This window comes from Pithys albifrons, chromosome 1, assembly GCF_047495875.1.
Source record: "Pithys albifrons albifrons isolate INPA30051 chromosome 1, PitAlb_v1, whole genome shotgun sequence".
Classification (NCBI taxonomy): domain Eukaryota; kingdom Metazoa; phylum Chordata; class Aves; order Passeriformes; family Thamnophilidae; genus Pithys; species Pithys albifrons.
Genome location: NC_092458.1, coordinates 52,283,024 through 52,310,706, shown reverse-complemented (window position 1 = coordinate 52,310,706; position 27,683 = coordinate 52,283,024). Strand labels below are relative to the sequence as shown.

At 35.8% G+C, this 27,683-nt stretch overlaps 1 protein-coding gene across 2 annotated transcripts in view; it reads right to left on the bottom strand.

The window, feature by feature from the left end:
- Positions 1-27,683, bottom strand: part of DIAPH3 (diaphanous related formin 3) — a 214,861-nt gene that overhangs the window by 118,590 nt on the left and 68,588 nt on the right. For both annotated transcript variants that reach the window (XM_071570608.1, XM_071570618.1), the window contains 3 exons: positions 7,155-7,250; positions 6,120-6,214; positions 2,415-2,516 (listed from right to left, as the gene is read on the bottom strand). In XM_071570608.1, coding sequence (XP_071426709.1) covers positions 2,415-2,516; positions 6,120-6,214; positions 7,155-7,250 — 293 coding nt within the window. The remainder of the gene's footprint in view (positions 1-2,414; positions 2,517-6,119; positions 6,215-7,154; positions 7,251-27,683) is intronic.

Genomic DNA, 27,683 nt, shown 5'->3' with positions numbered 1-27,683 from the left:
TGAAAATCCATTAAATAGATTACACACTGAAAGTATCAATCATTATTAATACTTCTGACTAGCAGCTATTATGTCAACTTCAGTAAATACAAATGAGATTAACATGACTAAATGATCTACTTCTTAAACATTGTTTATTTGATATGATGACGCTGCATCAAAAATTAGAAAAAATACTCTCTAAACCCCAGTACTTTTTTCTCAGTATGAAAGAACTAGCTGCAAAACAAATCACTATTGCTAAGTTTTAAGTCCTAAAGCAACACAACACTCATACTGTCCATTGGAGAAAGCACCAGGTAAAAAAACGTAAAAACCACCAAAAAAGAATTTTCTGTCAACAGTCACCAAGATGAACATCTAGGTGAAGCCCCATTCATCTCCTATGGGTCTCATATTGCAAGTGTGCTGTCATAGGACTATTCATTTCTAAACACAAAGATAATCTTCATCATTAAAATGTTTTATAAAAGATATCACCCAATATCAGTAATAACCAATGAAACTTCCAAGAAAATAATATGAAGGTTAAGGAGGTTTTAAGAAAGTTTTGGAGAAAGTTTATTGCTGTAACACCAAGTACAAAATGAGAACTATGGTAAAACAAAATGCAATTATTTAAGTTTTGTCAAGCACAAGCATACTTCATCATAAATTTCAGCAACAAAATACAGCATCCAATATAACATTAACTTAAGATAATGTTACTAAGCTAAGTTAAAGTGTAAGCACTTTAATACAGTTTTCATAAAACAGTTCATGAATCTGTGCAAGCCCCGCTCTGAAAAACCAACCACAACCCCAAAACAAAAACCAAACTCCACAGTAACAGATAACAATATCTGTGTTCTCAGACATTAGCCCAGAGTAAGTGAAAGAAAGAACCTACAATAAAATGAAGTAGTTTATCTAAAGAAAACCTACAGTCTGGAAGAGAAGATAAGGGCAATAAAGGATTTATTTTATACTTACTGATGAATGAACAGAAAACATAAAAGTGATAAATAACTTAAACAAAAAGAGGAGAATGTATAAACCACAAAAGCAACCCATAGAGTCACTCCAAAAAAAACCCTCACAACCAAAAGATAAAAAAGCAGCCAAACAAACAAACCCCCAAAAACACAAGACACATTCATGAAGAGAACCTGAACTGTTTAGTCATGCCCTCAATGCCTTTAAGCCAACAACAAATGTTAATTAACTTTGCTTAAAACATACAATACTGTAACAGTCACAGAAGGCCAATATCTCACTAAGTGTGTAGCTGCTTCTTTCAGAATATCAAACCTTGACTTGGAATTCAAAGCCAGAAAGATAACAGCTTTCCATCATAAAAAAAAATTTATTATCACACAAGTAGTAATTAGGCATTTACTTACTATTTAGGCTCTTCCTTGGGACTTATTTAATTTAATTGTTCCCTTAATCACAACTTTAGAGCAAATTAACATGGGATCTCCAAATTCTCTAAGAAAACATAACTAGAGGACACTACTCACCTAAAAGATAAAACTTTAAGCCCCGAGTTGCATACTGAAGTTTGATTCTCCTCTTTTAAAACAGACAGCAGAAAACAAGGCATAAACCAAGATATTTAAGAAAAATAAAACCAACAAAACTAACAATAATGTGAAAATTTGTATTAGTGTCAAGAGCAGTCCCTAAAGAAATGAGTAGACCTTCTCAGCCCGCTCCCTGGGCAACCATAAAACAAAAGAGACAAGAGAGCCAAATGGACAATGAAAAGCAAATGCATAGGATTTCATAATGAAGGAGCAAAAAAACCTGACTTATTAAAAACTTTTCCCCTTGAACAGAAATTAAAAATACTTGCAGCTTGTTCTCTGAAGTCAGCATATTTTCTCGCTGGGAAGGGAAAAATGTAACTACATGAACTCTTGACATAAAATACAATAAAGCATAGGAGGCAGGGGGCAGAATATGTTAGCATGATTACTACAGTATTTTCTTCTCATTTATATGGGGAAGAGAAAGAAAAACAGTGTAGAAAACTTCAGTGAAAAAGTTAAGATTTATTAATGCAAACAAGAGTCAAGTCAAACTATTTTAGCTATGGAAATTCAAAGATAGCTCTGTATCTCCCAGTGAAACATTGCCACAGGAAAAAAAAAGGGGGATTTGTTTTGGTTTGGGTTTTTTGCAAAATTAATTACTTTTTTTTATAAAAAGAGAATCCAAAATCATTCCAACAGTAATATTTCAACAATCAGGCCTTCTACATCCAGGCACATGTCCAATAAAAGTCTGATGGGAAAAGCAGCATTTATATTTCTCCCAGTCTGGAACTTCCTCACATTTAGAATGAAGCAGCTGTCATTTTTTTTCTATATTAGATTAAAACCGCATTTCAAGAAAGGACAGAAAAGAAGTCATAATAAAACAGAACTCACCACAACTCCAAACTGCTCTGGCTCAGACAAATTGTTATACTCGCTCTTGAACTTAGACAATGCATTCAATTGTTCTTGTTCAGGAAGGTGTTTTATTAAATTCTATAAAGAAAAGTAAAATACGCTTTAAAATCTCAGATTCTATGTTGCTTGTACTATTGTATGCAAATGGTATTATATACGCACTATTACCACATACTCCAAAGACAACACTCTTCCCTGAAGACAGTAGAATGTAAATAGGCAACACACAAAATTAACTGAGTATAAAAAGCAAGTGATGCAATACTGCTCGTTAACACCTTTTGCTGATTCTACAGACACTTCTGTAGTGTTTTTTTAAACACTGTTTTTAAAGAACGAATATGCTTGTTAGGTACTAAAAAACAGAACACTATATAACAAACAGAACAAGAAATTCAAGTGTAACATATCCATTTTAAGCATAGCAAGATTTTGTCAAATGCTAGAGAAAAAAACGCTAGACAAAGAGTATTTTGAAAAAGGATTATTTATTTTCTCATATTTCAAAACAAAGGCTTAAACCCATTACACTTACTTACATTACTAGCCTGAAAACTTGCTAGAAGTAGGAATTCAGAGCTGGGATTCAGCTTCAGCTGAATTCAGATGTCCGTGTGGGGATGTTGGAAGCTTACACAAGTGAACGTCTTGTCAACACAGGTATCGGAATCTAAACATTTCACCTTCATCAGGTCATCTGAAGAATCCTCTAACTCTCTGGTGCTTCCTGAACACTTAGACATGTGTATCTACACAGGGACACATTTAGGCACCTGAATCCCACTCTAATTAGATTCTGCTAGGTTGGCTAAAAACAGCTTTTCTGAGACATTGGAGGTAGAGAACTTCTCAAACATTTAATTATGGTACATAATTTGAGTCAGTAGCTCAGTTCTGTCCGTTCCCAAGACAACTGCTATAACTTCTAGTCAATAGTCAGTCCCCCTATCCTGTTTGTCTTTCTCAGCTTATGACTTTTGTGTTCCTGGTTACACACTGGCTAAGCTTCCATCACAATGAGAAAAACATGACAGACTGTTCTTCTGTAAAATACTCCCTGGTTTACTAGTAAGATCACTCTTTTGAAATGAATTGAAAGTTCAATCCTTTTAACACTGCACCCAGTCAGGCAAACACAGCCATCCCACCACCTACTACCATATTCCAAGAAATAATCAGAAAGACTAACTCCAGCACTTCCCTATTACTTAATGGAAAAGGCAGACATTTCAGTTCTCAAAATCTCTCTTTTTACTCTTCAAGTAAATAACTTTGGGGATATACAATAAACAGAAAAGATTTTATTTAGTTAGTGGAAGCCTCTATAAAAACCTCTAATAATATCCACTAAAAATCGTAATTTCCTAAATTCACCCAGTTAAGATATAAAAATTATCTCTCTGGGCCCACAGAGAGAAAAAGTCATACCTGTGCTTTGCTTAACATACTTCTCTAGTTTAAGAAGAAAGAATTTTACTCTAAGTAATAGCCAAAAAACTTCCCTAAGTTGGTAGAATGATTCAGCAGTGTCCGTGCTCAAATAAGCATTTTGGTAAGAAAAAGGAAAACTACTAAAAATGTATGAATGATGATGCTTAAAACAGTAAACTTAAATTTTATGATCTTAATTTGGACATGGTCAAACTGATTTTCAGCATGACAGCAGTCATATTATGTTTGGACAATATGTTTGTAAAAAATACTACATTTATTAACTCTAGATGAAGATGTCCAGCACTAACTCAGTAACACTGAGCAAAAATCAAAGGGTACTGAGTGTAAACCGATAAATTTTAAATTACAAATTCATAACAGACCTATTTCTTTTCCACACAAATAGCTCTAAATATACAATTCTCTAATCTTTAGTGAGATTAAAATGTTGTTTGATGTTGAAATAGTTTTCACATGTAGGAAAATCAACCACAAAACTTTGTCCAAAAAACAAAAACAGTCAAGTGTTGCATGAATATTTTCAATATTGAGCATCAGAAAACAAACAAAAAAAAGCAACCAAAACTGAAGGAGCAGCTGATATCAAAGTGGCTCTATGGTGTTCAGATAAAGCTTTTGAACAGCTAAAGACGAAACACATTTTGAATATCAAACAGAGAATAAGCAGGAGAAATAATTTAGATTAAGTCACAAGAAACATTTTAATAATTAGTCAATGAATTTTTGGATTTCAACATGACTTTCGGAGTTTTTACAACTTCAGCAATAGATTTAACTTCTAACTGAAGACGAAAGCGAGATAATGGGGGAAGGCAGGGAGAGATTGAGACAAAATACATTTTTATTTTCAAGCATAACGAGTTGGATTAAGGACAAATTTTCAACTTCAGAAACACTGATACTAGGACACACTGAACAATATCCAAAGCTAGATAAAAAAAGCCTGATAAAGGCAAGAAATTTCCAGAAAGGAGAAGTAATGTACTGTATAAGGTATCTTATATAAATGAAGAAAAATCGCTGTATGCTTGCAAATCTATATATGCTTTCATTCTTCTCAGAATCATGAAATACACAGGATCACATTTTTATAGCATGGCCATAATGCATACTTGTGGTTTCTAAAGCTAGAAGTAGAGACATACAGCTGTATAATTACATTTATTTAGTAATCTAAGTATATATGAAAATGGATACCAAATTTTTGAAGCAATGAGGCACATTATTCTGCCACTTTCAAAGGTAGATGGGTGTCTTAAGTCCTTTTTCAAGCTTAAACTCAAATAGTCCCTCTTTCAAAGTTATTAGAAGGTTGTTTTACTCAGAAACAAGCAATGGATGAAACCATTTGATAAAAATTATTACATCCAAACTTGCAAACTAAATCTGGAGCAGCAGAAGTTCTACTGAAGTTCCATCTGATTTACACCTTCCAGTGTTTAAGCACTTGGCAAAAAAATACAATCTATATTCTTGAGTCATTTATATGACTGTGTTCATACAGGACATTATACCTTGTATTCCATTACATTGACTTCCGCACAATCACAGCAGCTGCCAACATCACAGTACTGTTGTAGGATATTAGGATATTATTCCTAACCTCATTTTTGGCTCTTCAACTTGTCTTACCCTTTTCTTAAACAAAATTGTTCCCTCCTTTCCAAAAGCAGATACAAACAGACTCAAGCACTGTTAAGACCACTTTGGACTCAATTTTGATGCCAAGAAGTACATAGAGAGGTTATTGGATACACTGACTTTCAACATACTTTATATACCGAGTATGATGTCATATGGTATGGAATACCCCTTTGATTAGTTTGGGTCATCTGTCCTGGCTGTCTCTCCTCCCAGCCTCTTGTGCACCCTCAACTTCCTTTCCAGCACGTCAGTATGAAAAGCAGAAAAGGCCTTGGCTCTCTGTAAGGTCTGCTCAGCAATAACAAGAACATCTCTATATTATCCACGCTGCGTTCAACACAAATCCAAAACACAACCTCATACCAGTTCTCTGTGAACAAAACTCCACACCAGTCCAAAGCAGCACAAGCTGCTTTCATAAAAATATTAACATTACAAATATTGAAAAATCTGCAGTTCACCATAATATTGCAGTGATTTATTAGCCAAAAGTTTACGTTAAGAGGTCTTTTCAGCTGCAGGTTACTATCTACCGAGAAGCTTCCCCTGAAATACTGGGATTTTAAATGTCTTTTTCCTTACCTGAATCATGGACTCTGACAGTTGTGTTTCATCTACTTCCAATATCATCATTTTGATCTCCTCATAAGGCACTCGGAAAGATCCAAGGAAAATTGCTAAAATAAAGATTCCACAAATAATGAAAAATGCAAGACAACGGCAACCTTGTTTCTACTTATAAAACACCAGTAAAACAGGTTATAGCATCTCCAGATTAACAAACACTATGCAAAGTAATACAGGTAAGAGGTAGTAATTTTTAATGTTTTTTTAATTTCTGTTCTACTTCAGTTCCAGCCTTCCCCATCCATTTGTTATGCACAACATCCAGCATCACAGAAGACTTCCATAAGCAGTCAGTGACAAGTTTACTCTGCAGAAGAATCACTGCAGTTACAATATTTTGTGCTGAGGTGACAATTACATTTTTTTTCTTCAACAGCCTTGTCAGAGCTTACTCTTAAAGAAGCACCACAACAAACCAGAACCATATAAACAGAAAACCAAATGCTTATAAACACTCCTTAGTCCTTCCCTATAATCCAATCACTTCTCATTTTATCTCTGTTGTCATTTAGGAATCTATTCTTCGTAGCACTCCATTCTCCAAAACTTTATCTTCTTTATTGCATATGCTGATTATTGCCTTCATTCTATAAAGTGCATGAAACGGCTAAACACCCTGTAGACATTATTGTCTTTTTTTGTCAGGGGATGGGAAAATGCTGGGCACGGACAGACAGTATTCCTTGACGAATACATTGGAAATATAGATAGATAACTAGACAATACAGCTGCATGCTTGCACTGCAATATATACAGTCTTGAACAAGGAATAATTTTTAACTGTTTTCTGGGTCTTTTTAAGTGTTTCAGTTGTATCAACTCCCAGGCTTGGACTTAAAAATAATATTCGCATATTCTGACACACTTTAAACAAGAAGTAGTTACCAGGTAATGAGACAAAAGGGAAAGGCGTTTTTATGGGACATTTATACATTATTTTGTGAAAGGAAAAAATTAAAAATAAAAAAAACCTCCCAAGAATCTACTTACACAGATTCTGCGCAATCTTTGGGTCCAAAACTTTTAATTCTTTGATCCGTTTCTTAATGGATTTCTTTTCTTCAAAATCTTCCTCCTCTCTTTTTACTGCCAAAGTAAACACAAATACACTCACAGTTAATTCTTAATATTTAGAGAAAAAACACTCATGAATTCAGAAAGCATACTTACTATTAAGCATAGTGAATTCACAGAGAAAAGAACATATCATAAAACAGTCAAAAAAGAGAGAGGTTTTGCATTTATTGCTTGTATTTTCAAAACTTTTGCACTTCAGTCAAAATTGTCAGCATGTTAGCATCCTAGATTTTTTTGCTTTAATATACAGAACCTGAGCAAAATGCTAATGCTAAGGGGTCATATTTAAAATATCATGCAATATCCTTTTGTTACCCTGGCCTCGTTAGCATTCTTAATCGGGATTTTAACAATAGCAAATCTTAAAAAATATGTCAATATGTTTCAACACTAAGCAATAAAGAACCAACCTAAAATCTAAATTTTTGTGACTGCTTTTGTCTAACCATATGCACCAAAATTATCAAAGACCACTGGCTTTTTAAAAAATATAATTACCTTAATATATAAATGAGTATATACCGCCAAAAAGATATATTTTTAAGCATATCACGTAAGTACATTATTACAAAATACCACAAAGTGACTGTATAAATATGTGTTAACAATGCTAGAGATTTCAGCCTATTGTTTCTTTTCAGCAAATAAATCATAAAACAGGATTTACCAAATCATTATGTAAGCTGAATTCATTTCTCATTATTCACACATTGTCATAAGAATTTCACTTAAAATAACAGCATAAGCTTGATAAGGTATTAGTAGAGACCACTACAATTATTTTGCCAACAAACTAAAAGATCAAACCCACACAAATCTTTCCTTAAATACAATCTGGTTGTCCTTTTTTCCCCCCTTTCTTTCTTCTTCCCTCAGCACAAAGCTTCACTGCCAATTGTTATTTACCCAACATATTCCCACTGTTTATTCAATTGTACTATTCCACAAATGAAATTAGTTTTCAAGCTTTTACAGTATGATTGTTCCAAATTGTTATTCATGCTTCAAATATTTGAGAGTAGAAAACATGCTGTAATAATATGCTACTGACTTCCGAAGGAGATGGATATAGATGAGAAGTCCTGTCAAGAAGACATAGATTAAAATTTCTAGCTCAGTGATGATTCTTGACAAAACTAGATGTAAACATGAATTATCAAGAGGATTTCCCTAAGTTCAAATTAATTCCAAAAATGTTAAGAGAGATACTTGAGACCTATGTCATTCTTAAAAAACATTTTTCTAAGCATGATGAATTTTGCCTAAGATTGGGACACAGATTAAAGAACTTCCTGAGGTCTTTGAGCTTTGTAGTCTAGGATACAACCCAAGAGAAAAGGACCTAAAGACCTCACATAGGAATTAAGGAACTTCATTCAAGTCCCTTCTGAGCTGGTGGAGACACAAATTTGAATCATCTCTTAGATCACTTTTACTACTCTACTCCTGCTAGGCAGGATGATGCTCTTGAGGACATGCCACAGTGCAGAAAAGAATCTGGTATTCAGGCAAAATGAAATCACTGAGCTAAGACATAAAGCAGTCCTTGGAGGGACTGACATCCAGGGTCCTGGCAAATGGGTTACTAAGCTACATACCTCATGTTTTCTCTGTGTTAGCACTCTACTCACAAAACATGTTTGGCCTTCAATTCCTTTTAGCACACATTTAACAGAATGGTTAGCATTCTCTTGTACCAGGAAAACCACACACTTCTTACTACACATGTGAAAGCAAAAGCAGGTTTTAACTACAAATGTGAGAACTCAATATCCCATGTTCCAAATGAATTGAATGATATTTGAGCTACTGGATTAACAGAAGGTTATCACGAAAGGTTCACTTTTCCTAGTTATGCTTTTAAAAGAGCCCTTACTGAACCCATAAAGACATGTCAAGGGGCTACAGGTCTCAGAATCATGCCCCTGTTTTCTCATGCAGTTACACACCTAACAGGTCACTCAGATTTCTTAACAATTACATGCTGAAAACAGTAATTCCTAAAAGCATGCTTTTGAGTTGCCTGTGTTGCCAGAATTGCAGATTGCCCTAGAAGACCTGGACAACCCTGGAGCACAGGTTCCATGCTATCTTCATGCCTTACATAATGAAAAGACAGTAAGGCTTTATGGCTACCTAGAAACTTTGCAAATCATTATTTTACAAGAAACAAAATAATTTCCTTTGCAGTCACAATAAACAGAAGTTAAATTATCTGAATTTATTAATTTGCTTAAATGTGCCCTTACATCCTTGAACTGGACATTAATAGGAGCAGAAATAGGAAAAAACTATGTTTGCTCTTTCCAGAATTAGAAAGAAATATTTATTCAAGTCTTATAACAGATCATACACAGATACGCAAACATACAAAAAAATCAACAGTTAAACATACACTATTTAACTCCCTACTTCCAAATCAAGAAACAATTCTGCAAATGAACTGGCTAATTCCCCCAGAAATTTTCACTCAAGAGGGAGTTATGCACAATGTTACAGCACTACTTCAGGCATCCTAACACTAAGGAAAAATGTATAAGCATAAAACATATCTACTCTAGGAAATTCATGCAGGAACTGTATGCACAGTTCTACAACTATGCAACAAACTAAATGACTACAAACTTACATGATACTTCTGCAGGAGAATTCAGGTCACATCCTTAGGTAGGTGGCAGCAATAAGAAGTAGAGGATACATATTACTTTTCTTGTTTGAAATGTTGCACTTCTCAGTGAAACCTCTTGATACCTCCTACTGCCTCTAGAAATTTTTACCTCCCTTGATGATGTCCTGGTTTTGGTCAAGGATAGTGTTAATTTTTCATAGTAGCCATGGTGGGAGGGGGGAAGCCCGGAGCCATGTGGGCCTGGCCATGACTTTCCGCTATTCAATACCATCTTATGTCATGGCTGGGAGGTGGGAAAAAGGGACTCTCTTCCACTTCTCCGAAGGGGTGGGGGGGTGTTCCTTTTCTGGAGGAACAAGTGTGGAACAGAGTAGTGGGGTAATGCTGGTCCCGACCAGATGGTCTGCCTGCCATTGTTTTTCATTGCCTCCGGCTTGCGGGAAACACGTGGGCACCGATAGTCTGTCCACCATATTGTTCACTGTCCCAGCTGGTGAGTAATTTTTGCCTGTAAATCACCTTTGGTTTGTTTTCTTATCTCACTGCGGTTTCCAATATGTTATTTTTATCTCAACCTGTGATCTCTGCCTTTTATATCTCGTACCGGAGGGGAGCAAGCAGAGGATGGGGGTTAACTAAGTTAGGGAGAACCACTCCTAAACCAGGACAGCTAATTAACTTAAAGAGTAGCAAAAACATAAACTCCCAGAAGCCCAAGAGACATGACAATTATCTGTTTCCAACAAGAAAAAAAAATTCCACAGCAGGGGGTAATTAATAGAAATAGCTGAACGGGTGACGTAAATATCCAGACTAAAAGGCAATAAAAGAAAATAAGCAGTTAGATTTTTATTTGTGGAGGGCACTGGAATAGAAAGGAAAGCATACAGAAGATAGAAAATGGGAACATCTGCTTTCATTGGAAAAAGATAGAGCAGGCCACTGGGAATGGACAGAAAGAGAGAAATAGATGCAAGATGTTATCATGCTAATAACACAAGAATCCAACCAAAGGACCTCAAAACACACAGACAGATCTCATGGCTCCAGAAGTTGGATCATCATATTAAACCAAAAGCTTTTTCAAAACTACATGTCTTATTTCAGGTATTATGCAACTAAAAAGGAATGTTACGTGTCAAGAACCACCCACCTTTAAAGTTTTGTCTCTATGCTACATCTATCACATGGGTGGCATACATATGGCTTCAGCATCTGAACTGGATAATGTTTCATCAGTAGTACCTCATCTGATGCTCCAGCTGCCCTGAGCTCTCAGACTAGGACACAAAGCGCTGAAGCACCTTGAATCACACAGAATTCATCTACTACCCTTGGCAGTTCCTCTTGTCTCCACATCCCACAACCTTATTAACATGACTCTAAAATTAATAGATGTGGTTGCCAGCATACAGACAGACAAATACCTCAAAGGAGTTTTAGATATTAGACAGATCGCTTTTACCATCTCCATCAAATAGAGATTCATACACACATTCAAATGTAGTCAACTATCCCCATCTGTGGCAATGACCTGACTGAAATTAGAATCCTGAGAAGAGTCGTGACAGGACTGTTTTACAAATATCACGACTAGAAGCCTACATAACAGCACTTCTTAAAAATGTGGACTGGATCCTATGGAGCTACTCTGTAGGACTCTGAAACAATTACATTCCTGGTAGGTGCCACTGAAATAATCTACATTCATGAATTGCTATACACATTTCCATTTCTGCCACCGGTCTTGATATAATCTGCTATCCACAATCTTTCTGTAAGAAAAATCATGTCTGTGCATCTGTACGCTAAATTAAAAAAAAATCTTCTAAAATACATCATCCTACTGAAAAAACCCAGCAAAAAATACCCTTGAAATACAGGCTTCAAAAGAACCATATAGATCTGAACATTTATTTTAAAAAGCCTGAATTCCTATTTCAGATGAAACTTGAAAACTGTAGAACACAGAATACTCAGTGGAGTTATTTTGTCACTAAGTAACAATGCGTACAGAAAATGACACATGACCTTGCACCTTTCCTAAGCCTCTTAGCTAAGACATCAGTCATGTTACATTCTGTCTTCACTGAAAAATGAAAGAAAAAGCCTGGGGTCATGGGTTCAAAGGATGTACCTACACAGTCTCATTATGAAAGTAGGTGCAGACTTCACCTGTTTAGAAGTCTAATTCTTAGCAGTAAATGATAAATTATGTCCCGTATAGTAGGATATTCAACTGAAAAACCTGTAGTCTTTCTCTCGAAAAAGTTATCTGGAATCAAGGGAACATAACTTTAACAAAAAATGAAGCTGTAGATAAATAACAAATCCTGCAGAATTTCTTAGTTATTTAAACCAAAAATGTGCAGTGCCTTTCTATAAAACACAGAACTATAAAAATTGGAAGAGACTTCTGGAGTTCACTTGGTCCAATCCCCTTACTTAGAGAGGTGCCCAGGACTGTATCCAGTGGGTTGTGATGTTCAGGAAGAACCACCTTATGTGTGCCCATTGCCTCTTGTCACTGGGCACCACTGAAAAGTGCCTGGCTCCATCCTCCTTGTGCTTTCCTTTCAGATATTTATGCAAACTGGCAAGATGCTCATGAGCCTCTTCTTCATGTTAAACATGCCCAGCTAACTCTAACCCTAACCCTTTCCCTATAGGAGAGATGCTCCAGACTCTTCACCATGGTCATGACCCTTCATTGGACTTTTCCCAGTACGTCCATGTCTTTACTGAGGAGCCTCGAGCTGAACACAGTACTTAAGGTGTGACTTCACCAGTGTTGATATCAAAGGCCTGGCAAGAAATATGCATCTTTTGGCTGACAGGACACAGATTTTTGAAGACTTGAGTTGTTTTAACAACTTCACTGCTGTTCCACAATATCACATGCAACAATGCAAAGCAAAAGTTTAGTCTCAAAAAAAACCAAAACAAAAAAACACAAACAAACCACAAAATCCATCACCATGTCAGTTTCCAAGACTGCAACACTATACAGGTGTTACCAGCCCCACCAGCAGATTCCATATTGGAGTTGTTCACCAGCACAGTTATTTGTGACAATTCGTTTTAAAATAGAAAAAAATAATTGTGAACTGGATCTAAATCATTCCACAATATCTTTGAAAATGCCTACTTCAGGGTTTTTTTTTCATAAAAACACGGATAAAATGAGGACACCAGGCACAGCCCATAGCAGTAGGGAAAATGCCTGAACATTGAGAAGCCAGGAGGCTGGTAAATATTCTGCTTCCCAAGCAGAGCAACCTAAGGTTGTATCAACAACATCAGGGACTGCTCATCCCTTGAAGTTCTGTTCTAACTAATGATAGTTCATTCATAAACCAAAGACATTAAGCTCTCACATTTTTTAAGGGGAGCTGATAAAATTCAAATTCAAAAAAATCAAATCTGAAGCCTATTTGTTAAGTATCCAAAATACTCACAGAGGTATGGCATATATGAATCACAAGAATCTTTTTCTTAGTTACAGTCTAAATACCTGCTTGGCTCCACAGCAGAACTAAAAGCTTTAACCAAGGCTGATTCAACACTTGGAAGGATCTAACACTTCACTAATTTTTCCTGTGAGGGAAAAATTAAAAGGGGAGGTTGAAATGAACTTTCTGCTACAATGGAGTTTGCTGGATAGGGAAAAGCAAAACATATTGCTGTTCCCAGCCAAACAGAATCCAACTCCAGTAGACACACAATTCTGCAGTCCAGATCTCCCCATTCTAAGATATATTCCCACCATCAACACTTAGCTGTTTGGGCCTGACAAAGCTGATCCATTCCTTGTCAGAAGTCATCAAAAGCTGAATAACTGACCTGAGTGCCCTTGTACCCAAGGTAAGCATAGTTGATTCCAGAAGCACCATAATATTATTGAGTGTAAAGTGGAATGAAAACTGTTCAGTTCCACTATTTTGTGTCCAATAGTTGCCTTTCAGAGGTTGTCAAATTCTGAGCAAAATCATTTAATTTAATAATGCTTGACAGATTGTTCTTCCATGCATTTGTGTAATTGCTTTTTAAACCTAATAAATTTTAAGCATTGATGAAGTCCTTCAGCACAGAATTTCAATACATAATTATGCATTGTACAAAGAAAGACATTCTTAATTTATTTTTATAATCTTGGTCAGTTTTGCTGTACCTCTACTATACCTTTTACTAGTGAGGGTAAAGAAAACCACACAAATTCCCCAAATCCTGTTTTACTAGTATATTGGTAATTTATTACCTTGTTAACTAATTCTGGCATTTATTAATCATTACCTGCAATACAGCCACCAACTGATAATTGTAGATCCTTGAGAACCAGAAACCTTTTAGAAAACTGTCATCACATTTGTCACCTTTCTTCCTTTCCTCTGATGTTGGCATAGGTTCAAGTCATAGTTTACACAGCACAGTTCACAGCTCAGCTGTTTCATCCTTCAGTTCCCTTAAAAGTCTGGGGTGAATACCAAGTGGTCTTAGCAATCTGTTACTGTCCAATTTATTGACTTATCCTAAAACCTCCTCTACTTGACCATGCAATTTGTGTTTCCTGCTTTAATGTGGTGTGTCCCCCAAAAGACCAGCATGGTGGCTGCTTCAGTCTTGGTCAAACAGAAATATTTCTAAGCTTCAGCATTTGGAAGCAGGAAAAAAGGGGCGTTAGTCTTCTTTTTTTGTTGAAAGACAGATAAGAAGCAGTAAATCATACTTTTGAATTGCATTTTTATTAAGTCTTTATCCATGCTCAAAATTCAATACTATGAAAATTTTAACACCCTAGCTCTAAAATCAGCAAAGCAGTAAGAATCAGAAACCTACTGAAGTCCTTGGAAATAAAACACAAGCATATACTCTTAAGTGAAACTAGAAAGAAAAAGAGACACTCAAAGATGTGACTGCTTATAGATTTTATGTAGCATCTGTTAAATAGCTTTAATATGCTGCAGTCTCTATCTCCGTAACTGTGTTCTGTTGTTGTGTCTTGGTTTATTGAAAATGTGTCCCAGGAGGTGGGACCTCTTCTGGAACAAAATCCCTCTCCCTAAATTATGAAAATTTTTGAAATTATGAGGCATGTGGGGGGGTCTGACACACTTCTCCAAAACCACATGATGGTATGAAGACATTTAGCTAAACCACAACACGTTGTTCACAGTTAAGACTACTGTATAAAACTTTTTTCAATCTTTAATGAACAATTAATTATTTTGGTTTATATCAAAGCTCTTTCAACTTCACTAAATAGCTTCTAGAAACTGGACTCTGGCATATTTCAATACTGAAGTCCAACGTGCAAGTTAATTTTAATTTTTCTTACTCTGCAAGTTCTTACTGTTAGTATTTATCATTATTTATTTGCAAGAATAAGGAGAAGTATCTTTTTCCTTTGTATACCTTAATTCACTAAACTGTCAAAATTGTTTCATCATAATCTTAACTTTCAATTTAATACAGATGTTTCTAGCCCTCAAGTTTCAAAGACTTAAAGTCTTTGAACATAAAGTAATCCAAATTTTTTCAGCTTTGGAGAAAGACTTGGGAGTGCTGGTGGATCAAAGATTGTACGAGTCAGCAATGTGCACTTGTAGCCCAGAATGACAACCATATCCTGGGCTGCATCAAAAAAAGTGTGACCAGCAGGTCAAGGGAGGTGATTCTGCACCTCTGCTCTGGTGAAATCCTACCTGGAGTGCTGCATCCAGCTGTGGGGTCCTCAGCATGGAACAGACGTGGACCTCTTTGAGGCAGTCCAGAGAAGGGCCTCAAAACTTAGAAGTTGAGAGATCTGGGGTTGTTTAGCTTGTAGAACAGAAAGTTCCAGGGAGATCTTACTGCAGCCTTTGAATACTTAAAAGGACTTATAAGAAACATGCAGCACTCTTCTAGTAGGGTATGTTGTGACAGGACAAGGGCTTTAACCTAAAAGAGTGTCAGTTTAGACTAGATATACAGATGGCATTTTTTACAATATGGGTAGTGAAACAGTGAAACAAGGTTGCCCAGAGAACTAGTGGATGCCTCATCCCTGGAAACATTCAAGGTCAGGTTGGATGGGGCTCTGAGCAACCTGATCTCATTAAAGGTGTCCCTGTTCATTACAGATGGGTTGGACCAGATGGCCTTTAAAGGTCCCTTCCAACGACAACTATTCTATGATTCCCCAAATGAAGATACAGCTGAGCACTACTGGTAATAGATAGGAGTCCACGCCTTTCCTCATACACTCAGCTTTCTTCTTAGTTGCATATTCCTAGAATTTATGAAAAAGCCAGCATAATAATCAATGTACTTCAAAAGCTTCAATACACAAAAATGGCAAAAAATTGTCAAGTTGAAAAAAGTTTGCTATCAAAGCAGCCAGCCTGTGGAATAATTAAATGAGCACCAGCTTGGGGTAGACCATGTAACCAGGTGCAGGCAGAAAACATCGGTCAAGCCTCTTACCCTCAGCATCAGTGAACTGATGCAACTGCTCTGTTGCTCCAAGAGCACCATCTTATGATCCCAGTTGAGCAGAAGCCTGCACTGCATCTGAAAAAAGCTGTCCACCCTTTTCACTGACACTACCTTTATCTGTATAGTGAATTCCAGAAGCTAATTTTCAGTTGTGCCACTTCCCTGGACAGCCATGTGAACACTAGTATCCAACTAGAAAGAACTGGAGACCTCCCCCTAGCAGCACTAGATTCTGTGCCACTGAAATATGGCAAAGAACAAATTCACGAAATTTGCAATGATATTAAATTAGAAACAAAAGTTACACATTATGAATTAATCAAGTTTTTTAATTTAAGGGTTATTTCTTTCAGAACAGTACACTGTAAATGTTAAGAGAAACATTTTTTATAATTGATCTGATCTTCGTTATTGTGAGATTTAGAGTTAATAAGTACCACCTGAACCTACACATAAGTTGAAGACACACTTCTGACAGAAAATGATCCCATTAAGATCTCATTTCCTTTTTTTAAACTACAGTTATTACTTCAATTTTGTGAAATATTGTTGTATGGTCTTACCAGCATTCAGCTTTCAAAACCAGTGTTTTACTATATATCCTTATAGATGAAAAATACTTCACTTTATAAGAAATATAATTTTTAGTCGTTTTTATGTAAGAGTAATTTCATTGCAGAACATGTATTGCACTATACAGTATCCCTCTCTAAGTACCTTCACTGAACACTCATGTGTTCTGATGTTATTTTTAATTCTTTTATTAACCTCTGACATCTAGTTAAAACAATTCAAGATCTTTCCAGAAGGGAAACACTGGATCAGTGTTTCAACCTATTTCATTGAGTGACTATACAAGAAAACCAAGATAAGGCAGCAATAGAAAGGGAAAGTGCAAGGGCAGGAATGAATGAGCTTAAGAGGGACAAAAAACTTAGCTACTACTGTAATCTCATAGCACTGTCAGTGCCTCACATACCACAAAGGCAGAGTCAGTACCAATGTGACAAAGGACTGATCATTAGCTTGTGGGAAGAAACACCAGTACACAGAACTCCAAACTGAAAAAGCAGATGGGCGAGAATAGCAAACTGGGATTACTAGGGAGTTGGTGTATCCTGACTGGAAGTGATTGAGGAAGTCACAGTCAGCAGTGGACTGCCAAGTTTACACAGGCAGCAGGAGACCAAGGATAACAGAAAGAATAAATAGCACTCCCACATCAGCCCCTGAAGTACCTCAAAGCACCTTAAGTATAGCTGGAGATCAGGATGGGCCATTTCTACCAACCTATGACATCAGACAGAGGTATATAACCAGGCAGTGCAAGTATGTCTGGATCTCCAGGATGATGGCATTAGGCTGAATGGCAACCTGAAAGGAGCAGTGGCCTTGTAGCTCAAATGCTTGGGTTTGAACCTTCAGAGCAAGAGTGCTTACTCCTTGCTACAAACCCTGGGAGCTGGGAGGCAAGCCACAAAACAGACACTGGAGAGTTTCCATCCTGCAATCTCCAGCCCACCCTCTTCCTCACACATCCCTACTAAACCTGTTGCTCATAGACATTTACCTTATGTGATGTATGGGGACAGGTGAGAGAAGACAAAGGAATGCTACTCTATCCCTTACTTGTAAATTTTTGCAGCAATAATACTAACTACTGTGTTAGCTAATAGATGTAAAATAGGAACTCACGGTCCAAAGTCCAGGTCAGTGCTATAACGAAATACAACATATAAATTTTCTTATTTTTGTTAAATCTACTTTCCAAATATTGAGGGTTTTCTCTTAAAGATGCATTCATAAGGTAAGCGTGTCTGAACCTCTCTCATCTAGTTGTCCGGAACCAATCTGCAATTTAAATTTATTCATGACTAGTTTTTACGCATTTCTCTTGGTTGAGAGTTCTTTTCCCTTTCTAATACTCTTTTAAAAGAATAAGAAAACATCTTAGCACTACAACATGATCTTTGCTTTTTTTTTAATTAAAGATTTGAAATCCATTTAATCTCTTCACCTGATTATACCAGCAGCTTCTATGCATCTGTGATTTAATCTGCCTTCAGTCTGGGACAGTAGAACTGAAAGTCACAATACAAACCATACCTTGTAAACATATTAACAACAATACTTCCCTACTGGAAACAACTCCGTGAAATCCAGGATTCGTTCTGCTCTTCTTCCCTTCCCTTTATTTATATTTTTGGTAAACAGTTGGTAAGTGCGTATATAAAAAATACATATATGTACATAAACTGAAATAAAAATCAGAGATGCTAGTGCGGATCTAAAGTGTGTGTTCACACTGTTAAATGTCAAGCATAACCAACCACGTGTAGTTTTTAGGTTCTGCTTCTCCGAACCACAATGGAAGGCAAGTTCTATGACACGCTTTTACACAATATCAAATGCATCTGAATGGACTGGAGCAGTGGTAGCTTAGTTCACGCTGTTGCTTTCTCAGATGATTAATTATCAGATTTCTTTTCTTTCTTCTGACATAGTCCAATGAAGCCTTTTTCAATATTCCTCACATGCTCCTAAATTTACCCATTTTACAAGTCTGCAGCTAATCCCACATAACATTAATATTGGCACAGTGGCAATCCTACTGAGATCCAGAGGTTAAGTTTATCATTTTTTATTTTGCTTAGAAAAATTGTCATCTTCTCAAAAGAAATGTTATCAACTGAGTAGTCTAATTTACTTTTCATATGCTGAATCTGATACATGCCTTGGCTGCCTTTTTTTTTAGTAAACTACCTCTGTATCTTTGGTTATAATTTTGTAGAAAAACTGCTCAGTGTTTCTGCATATGATTGACAATGGAGTAATGAATCTACAAAACAAAGTCCTCTGCCTCTTTTGAAATTAACTTACAGAAAAGGTGCCAATTTTTTTTTTCCAAGCAAAAATAAATATTCCCTTGCTATAACCATTAAATGATGCATGATTCCATTGGAATCATCACTAAAAATTATATACACCATTTCTAACAAAAGCAATGAAATGGATTTATATAACTGAATAAAGAAAAAACCAATAATTCTCCACCATGTAAGTTAAAATCAAGTTCTTTATGTGCACAAGCACCTCAAGCACTACATGGAAACAAAATATGGCTTTAGCCAACATTTTTCATTGCTAACTCAAGTGCTGTCAATCAGCATATTTGTTTGCGTGGTCTCATTACAGTACATTGCCTCAATCTCAACAGTCATAGAGAAGAATCTGGAGAACATAACTGTATCTATTTAACCAGCATTCATGCACCCTCATTAATTTTTTTCACCTCACTTTCAAGCATGACATGGTTCCTACCAGAACATAATTTGCTGATAATTGTTTGAGACAACAACTGGACAGGAACAGTGCAGAGGTGAATTTTCTTATACATTATAGAGTGCCTCAGTGAATTACAATTAGTTTTAAAAGTCATCTATCCTGTCCAGCAGCTTTCAAGACATTTCATTAGCAGGTAAAGAAATCCTAACATATTTTAGGCTTTAATGACTCAGGTGCATTGTATTTTCTAAGACAGAAATTTCTCAGGAACACCTGACAAATATTGAAATATGTGAGCTCATAGCTCAATAACAGATGTAGTATAAATCAAAGTCACATGATATAAACTGAAGCTTACCTTGTCATTCATTAATTTAAACACTAATAAAATAAATAAAATAACAAGAATGATTTATATGACTCCCAAATCACAAACAACCTTTACAATACTATCTGATAACTTTACTCCTCTGCAAGAAGATCAGTGCCATATTTAGGAATATAACAAAATAATTCAGATCAAGTACACAATGCTAAAACAAACCACAAAGGAAAACAACTGTATATGTAGTTGTATAGTTTTATTTCGTAACAGGCTAAAGGAAAATAGAGCTCTTGGTTTTCTTAATATTGTTATTTCTCTGGGGTGAGAAAAATGCTATCCTCTAATCTCTCAGTCTTCCCCAAAATTCCAAATATGATTTGTTGTAATTGGAAAAGGACGTATCACTGAAGAAATCCAACCTGTATCTGCGTTTCTGAAACAAAATACTATATATCTACCTAGTACACAATATGATTATAATAATATAAAAAACCTACAAAACCTAACAAGATTACTTATAAAAAAATATTAAAAAAAAATCTTTCAGATGTCTAACTTTCTTAATAAGCTGCACTGTGCTGATAATGCTCCCTATCTCTTCTATAAGAATCACTTCAGTAATGCATTTTCTCTTGCTTTTCCTGCCCAAAACTCAACTTTTTGGAAGTCAGAGAATAATATTCCTTACATTTATCTCTAGTTAATGAAGAAGTTGTTGAAATGAAAGTATTCCATTACAGGAACAGAATGCTGGAAAAGCATCATTAAAAACGAACAAAAATAAAGAAAAAAGAGGCCACAAGAGAACAGTAGCAAGCAACCTTCAGGAGGCAGGAAAGATTTCAGGTACAGTTTAAAATCAGTTGTTTATCAATTAATTGTCTTCTGTAGCATCTACCTCCCAAAGACAACACAAGAAGAGTTACAGTTTCTAGCTCAAGGGCATAAGTATAACATAGTGTTTGAGCTTCTGCCATTTCTCAAGGTATATACTAAGTCACCATGTTCCTTTCTACATGTTCTTCCCCAAAGCTGGGAATATTTCCATACAAATGTGGTGCATGATCTTTACTTTCATCCTTGTATATTCAAAATGAAAAAGGTTACATACGTACATGTAGATAATATGCCTCAATTAATCCCAATTACTGACAAGCAATCTCTCTCTCTCTAACAGTTATTTATACAGGTGTTCATACTGTGCTCTACTCATACCCCAGCAGTTACCTGGAACAGCATCCTGGAGTTTTACCGCATAAATAACAACCTTTCAAAAGCAATAGGATGCTCAGAGATATCAGCAAGAGTAGCTGGCAAAATCATAAATGCACTTGAACAAACCAACCACCATGCTATTATCAGAAAGTTCTCTCCATACGACAATCAGTGCTTATTCATCCTAAATCCCACCCATTTCCCTTGTAACAATGCCTGATCCATCTGCAAATGAAGCCTTTTGGGGCCTCTACAACACAGAATTTGACATACTCACAATAGATGGGTTGCAAGCACACTGTTTTGGTTTAACTCAACCAATGTAAGGCAAGAATTGGGATAAATTTACATTTTAGCTGTTGGCTATATTTCTGTGATGGCTTTTTAGTTTGTTTGGGGTTCTTGTTTTTGATGGGAGGGGAGTGGTTTTGTTTTCCCAAACTTGCCCTGCATAAACATTTTACTATCTACTTAACCATTGTTTGTCTAAACTTGTCGCACTTTGAAAATTTACTCTGAAAAGACTAAGTTCAAAAGGCTCATATACTTCTCATACTTACTCTGGAAAATGGGACTGTGAACAGACCAATGCTAATAGTGCTTTATGGAAGCAGTTTTTGGAAAAGTAGAAGGTAGATGCAATTCAATCTACCCATCATTGTCTCTCTTAGAACTCTACTGAATCTCAAGTGCGTCCACAGACGCAAAGACACATACCCACCACAGTTTTAGTTGGACAGACATTGTGAAGAGAATTTCTTCAAGAAAACTACATCAGAAAAAAACCACTGTCAAAACAATGATACGTATGTAGTGTCTGTGCATTCTGGATGGACGAACTTTTCTATAAGTAAGAAATAAAAACTTTTGCTCATGTGAAAACAAAAACAAGTGTCATGGCAGCATCACTATTGCAGCTTCATATGTCAATCTGAAGAGAAACGTGACTGTATTTAAATTACCCCATAAGAGGAAGAAGGGAGGTTATACGGCACTTTCTCATATAAAAGTAGAGCCTGCTATTTTTCATGAGTACTATAAAACTGTTCACACTAACAGAGTTGATAACCACAACTGTATTAGACACTATTAGATGATGAAGAGATGGAAAATTCTACTTTCCAGTTTTTCCAGTTCCTTTTAGCTGTATTTCTTTTCCTAAAGCTTCAGATATTTGAAAGAGTAAATTGAATAAGTAAAAAAGGTACACTAGTGTTTCAAAAGTTAGGTCCCCAAATACTGAGTTCGTGCCACTGCAATATTCAAAATTAACTCTACTCAGTATCATCTAAACCAAACATTGAGAAGAAATGTTTTTCTATACTATGGCCTTGCAAAAATATGACATTGAAATTAGAAATAATAAGCTTACTCTAGTTTTATAATATTGGTATTTTTATTGTTGTTGATCATCAGTGCCAACACAATGGATTCATTATTAAGTGGTTGGGACACATACTTGACAGCTACAATTTGCTTTACTATCAATCCAGGTTTTCAGTTTGCATGAGATGTAGCATACACTGAGACTTGGCACAATAGTTCCACTTACTAAAGCTATCTCACCACAAAAGAGATTCAGAGTTGCCTTCTTGCATCTACTTTCTGATAAAAGATGCAAGCACATAAGCTACAAATCAAAAAACAATAATGCAGCTGTTCAGCTTTTAAAATTACTTTTTTTGTGTCCATCTAATTTTAAATCAGCACATAGATATAGACTGACTTTACATGGCACTCAAAGACATGATTTATGCTTTTGTCAATAAATATAAAACGCTATTGTTGTTTACATTTACAATAAAATACCGTAAATGTAGATGCATAACTGTTTCTAATATTACCTGTATTTTACCTGAAGGTTGGTAGAAAAAAATTCCTCTTTTATGCATTAGAGAAATCTGCAAAATATTACCTTATAATTTTATTCTGAGAGCTGCCATGATAAAAACCTTTTCCGAGAAGAACATATACTTTGGGACAAGATGACGTTTCTTCATTAGAAAGTATAAAGGTAGTATTCCTGTAAATCTCTATGGGTATATTTAAATCCACAGGTTAAGGATAATAGAAAATACATTTTAAAAAACTGTTACTGTGGCAGACTGGGGGAAAAAAAATCTGTACTTTAAGCCAGTAGCATAGTTATTACTTTCAATACATACTAAAAATTGCATTTTTAACCAAATATTTGAAAATGTCTGGAATCCCAGTTCTAAACTGCAACACAAAGAGAAGGGAAGAAAAAAGATTGTTTGCTTCATAATCTCTAAAACCATAGCATACATACCTATTTATCAATAAAGCAGATGTGGCAAGGTTTACACAGAAGCACAAATGAGTAAGTTATCCAATATGATGCTAAAATCTGTTTCTAATATGAATGTAAAATGAGTAAACTATGGAATCCTTTTAAATGTACAACGGTCAAAGTAATAGAAGACATAACACAGGCTGAAAAAAGATTCAAGAATATAGTTGCTATGGTGAAGACAAGCAAAAAGTCAAAATGGCATTCATAAATAGTTATTAAAGTATTGGGAGGCATAACAAAAAGACACAATGCAAGAATGCAACATGAGATATTACACTGATTTCACATAATATATACTACATTAAAAAATATGTAGGGTGACAGAAACACATTGAAAACCTACTGAGATATCTGAAGTAGTGCAGACCCAGAGACATTTTGCAGACCACTACTATATCTACTTGAAAATAACAATACAAACTAATTACTGGTAATCATTATGGGTTTTTTACAAGAGTAATTTTGTTGATTAGAAAAGGACTTCTTATATATAATTTTACAAAATCATAGTACATTGATATGAAAATTCTTAATCTAATCAGTGTTTCATTTAGTTTGAACCATTCGAGATCTAAGGTGACATAAGTTTTTATTTAACAAGGCCTCCAGCATCAGAAGGCACATGGCACAGGAGCCACACAGGGAACCTGACAGTCAAGGAAGGCCAGTCTGGGCAGCCTGCCCACACCACAGCTCCAGGAGTTTCTGATTGATCTGCCCTCACTTGGGCTGGGAGGGCACAGAGTGGGCACTGAACCAGAGGTCCCATCAAGGGGAGTGGCCACAGTAGCCAAACCATATAAACAAGACACAGAGGGGCTCCAGTGTTGTCTGGCCTTATCTCCTGGAACCTGCCAACATCAGGTAACCTCTTGGTGGTAACTATTTCTCTCTCTTTCTTCCTTTCTTCACTCCTTTCTTCTTCTCTCTTTTCTTCTTTTACTCTTTTTCTTGTGGGTAACTTAAAACCAGTTGAATGACATTTCACTTAAATTGTAGAGGGTTGGTGTTTGGTGGTGCAAAGATCCATATCACTGCCTGCTGGCTTGTAAAACCCTTGAGAGGTACAGAGGCAGTGCTCAGACTGCTGTTTGGAGGGAGGCAGGGAAGCCCTTTGTTCCTAGTAGCCTGTTATTAAATGAAATGCTTTTGTGTAATCTTTTCCTTGGCTGTATGCTACTCCTGTAACCCTTTTACCAAAACACCTGTTTTCTCACTAAATTAAAAGAAATTCACTTAGAGAAAGCGTGGCACTGTTTTCTCTGGACATGGATTTAAGGTTCCCTAAAAACCAAAGACTTTGCAAGAGCTTGCATGGGCGAAAACTCTGGGAGTCTTAAATAAAAGCAAAATGCTTAGCCAAGCCTGTGGCTTCAAGATCAGGGCATAACAACCTCATACACTCAAGCTGGATACAACTGGATGTACCAACATATTCTATCTTAGGAAGTTTCTACTTAACACTCTACAGTTTACATCAAATTATAAGATCACACTAGACACATTTAAAGGTTGCCCAGTACATTAACAGTGGTTGAAATAACGTAATAGGAATAGTGAATGAGGTCTTAGAAGCTTCAATGCCTTGTGTGTCAAGCAAAAGATTACACTATTACAGAGTATTCCATCTAAGCTTGTGAGTCATACCATTAAGAATCTGTGTGCTCATCATACTAAACACTAAACTCTCAAACCATAATGAGACTGTAAGTAAAGCTAAATGAAGCATACCTTCATTTAGATTATATGCTTTAATATACACCGGAATAAGCCAATTATTCAGGGCTGTTCAGAAGATTGTCCATCGTAACTATTGATTTTGGACAAGTGTAATACAGAAAAAAATCTAACAAAAATTACTGAGAAAAACATACAAAATGAGTCAATGAAGTCAATGATGATTTATTTAATTTTATGACCTTATTCACTGTCATTTAAAGTTCTGTTTCTGTTGAAGAAAGCCTTTAAAGAGAATGCTAACAAAGCCAATTAAGACAAAAAGTATCATGTAGTAACTGTAGCCACAAGTTTATTTATCAGAAACTGTAACAGGTAAAATTGCTCTATTCATAACATACTCATGAAGGTGTCTACAGTACAAGGATATTGCATCACATACCTCTAGACACCAGATTATTCAGGTACCAGATTGTTTTCTTTCCTTAGGGATACAAGGACTCTCACATATAATGCTCAGTAAATAAGAACTGTAGCTCCTTATAGTAAAGACTTAATAAAAGCCATAAACAAATATTTTTCTATAAGGAAAACAAGCCATTAGAACTACTATGATTAATTCATATCAATATACTTAATGAATGTATATCTAACTGAAAACAGAGGAAGGCTTTTAGGTTTATATGATTAGTTACAGTAAATGTCATCTGTTCTTTCTAGATTTTAAAAGAATAAAATAAGGGAAAAGTAACATATACTGTTATCAGTGCTGCTTCTGATAGCAATGCACCTATCCAACCTTTAGAAAAATGCAAGCGGTTTCTATCTTTTTTCCTCCCAATAAAATCAGTATGAAATACCATTGATATACTAAAACCAGTAAAATTTGCTTGCTTATTCCAAGTATGCTACACTGCAGTGCCGGAACCAAACTATTGAAACAAAAATATGTATTTCATTCTCAAAGGATGTTTAACCTAGCAGTGTTGTCATATATCCACAGCCTGATTTTGTGCAAATAGTCCTTGCTTCCTCTTATCACTTCCCAGAAATCCACATTAAAAAAATTTTATAATCTATACTAGTTACTGTATTCATGTATTTCCCAGATAATGCTTATCTTTACTTCTATTCAGCAACACAAAACCACCTGGCACAAACACTTGCAAGAAACTTTATTGTTTTTTCATGTTTGCCTTTATACTGTACCTTCCCTTTGCATAAGTTTCCTCATATTTTAGAGTATCTTTTTCGTGATTGTGCTTAACAGTTAGAGCCCCATAAACTATACAAAAAGGCACATGCTATTTACTTGTACCCAGTGGCACAAGATGTGAATTAAAATAAAATGTAAAGAGATATGTAGTTCTCAACTATGAAACTAGGATATCAGAATTTATTTCAATTCAGAAATAGAATCCATTTGTTTAGTACGTTATTTAGCACAAGACAAAAAAGTTCCAATTTCTGTAAGGCAGTAAACAGAATGTATACCAAACATGTGTAAATCACTATAACTCTTCCTCAGAACTGGAAAGTATAATGAAGACTATATGGTAATCTGCAGCACAATTTTCCAAGAACATATCAGTGTTCCAATCTTACAACAGTTTTTCACAATTTGCACATTAAAAGCTTTTACTCACTACTATAAATAAAAATACAAAGATTGAAAGAAATTTAGGTACGTGATTTATAACCCACAAAAGAACCTTTTCCATTATCACAGCCTAAGTACTTAGCAATATTTACATATACTCAAAGATTTAATATTCACTGTACTGTTCTATATAGGCAGTTAAATGCCACCCTGACACCCAATCCCGTCAGATCTCGGAAGGCTCAGCAGGGTCAGTCCCGGTTAGGACTTGGGTGGGAGACCTCCTGGGAATATCGGGGGCTGTAGGTTCTAGTCCCGAGGACTTCACTCTCCTGTGCAAGCTCGCTCAGCCGTGGCAGATGGACCTCAGCAGTTCTGTGCACGCTGAGCCTCACCTAAAAATCCACTGCAGAGGCTTGAAGGGTTCACCCATGTGGGGAGAGCCCTTCCCAAATCTTCATTCATGAAGCCTGGCCATACTGTACTATACTATACTATTCTGTATAAATAGCAAAGAAAATGCTATCATTTTCTTTAAATTAAAATATCTTGTTAAAAGCTCTCCCTAATATAAAAGAGAAATACCTAAAACTGACACAAACAGGAATCAAGAAGGCAACTTGGTTCTGGTTTACAAGATGCCACTTGCTAATTTCAGTGAAAGTAAACCTTGCAGAAAATAACACTGACTTCACTTTTGAAAAAAAGTGCAAAAATCTTCTAGCTGAAAGCATATCCCTGCATCTTCCAAATATACAATCACATTTCTTCAGTATTATTATGGATGTATAGCTCACATTACTTCCAACATTTGTGTTTCTTAGAGTTTTCTCTCCTCTTTCACCAAATCTATAATACCTATTCAGTAATACAGATCATTTACTGTACTATGAGACACTCTTGTGGTACATTAAGGAATGAAG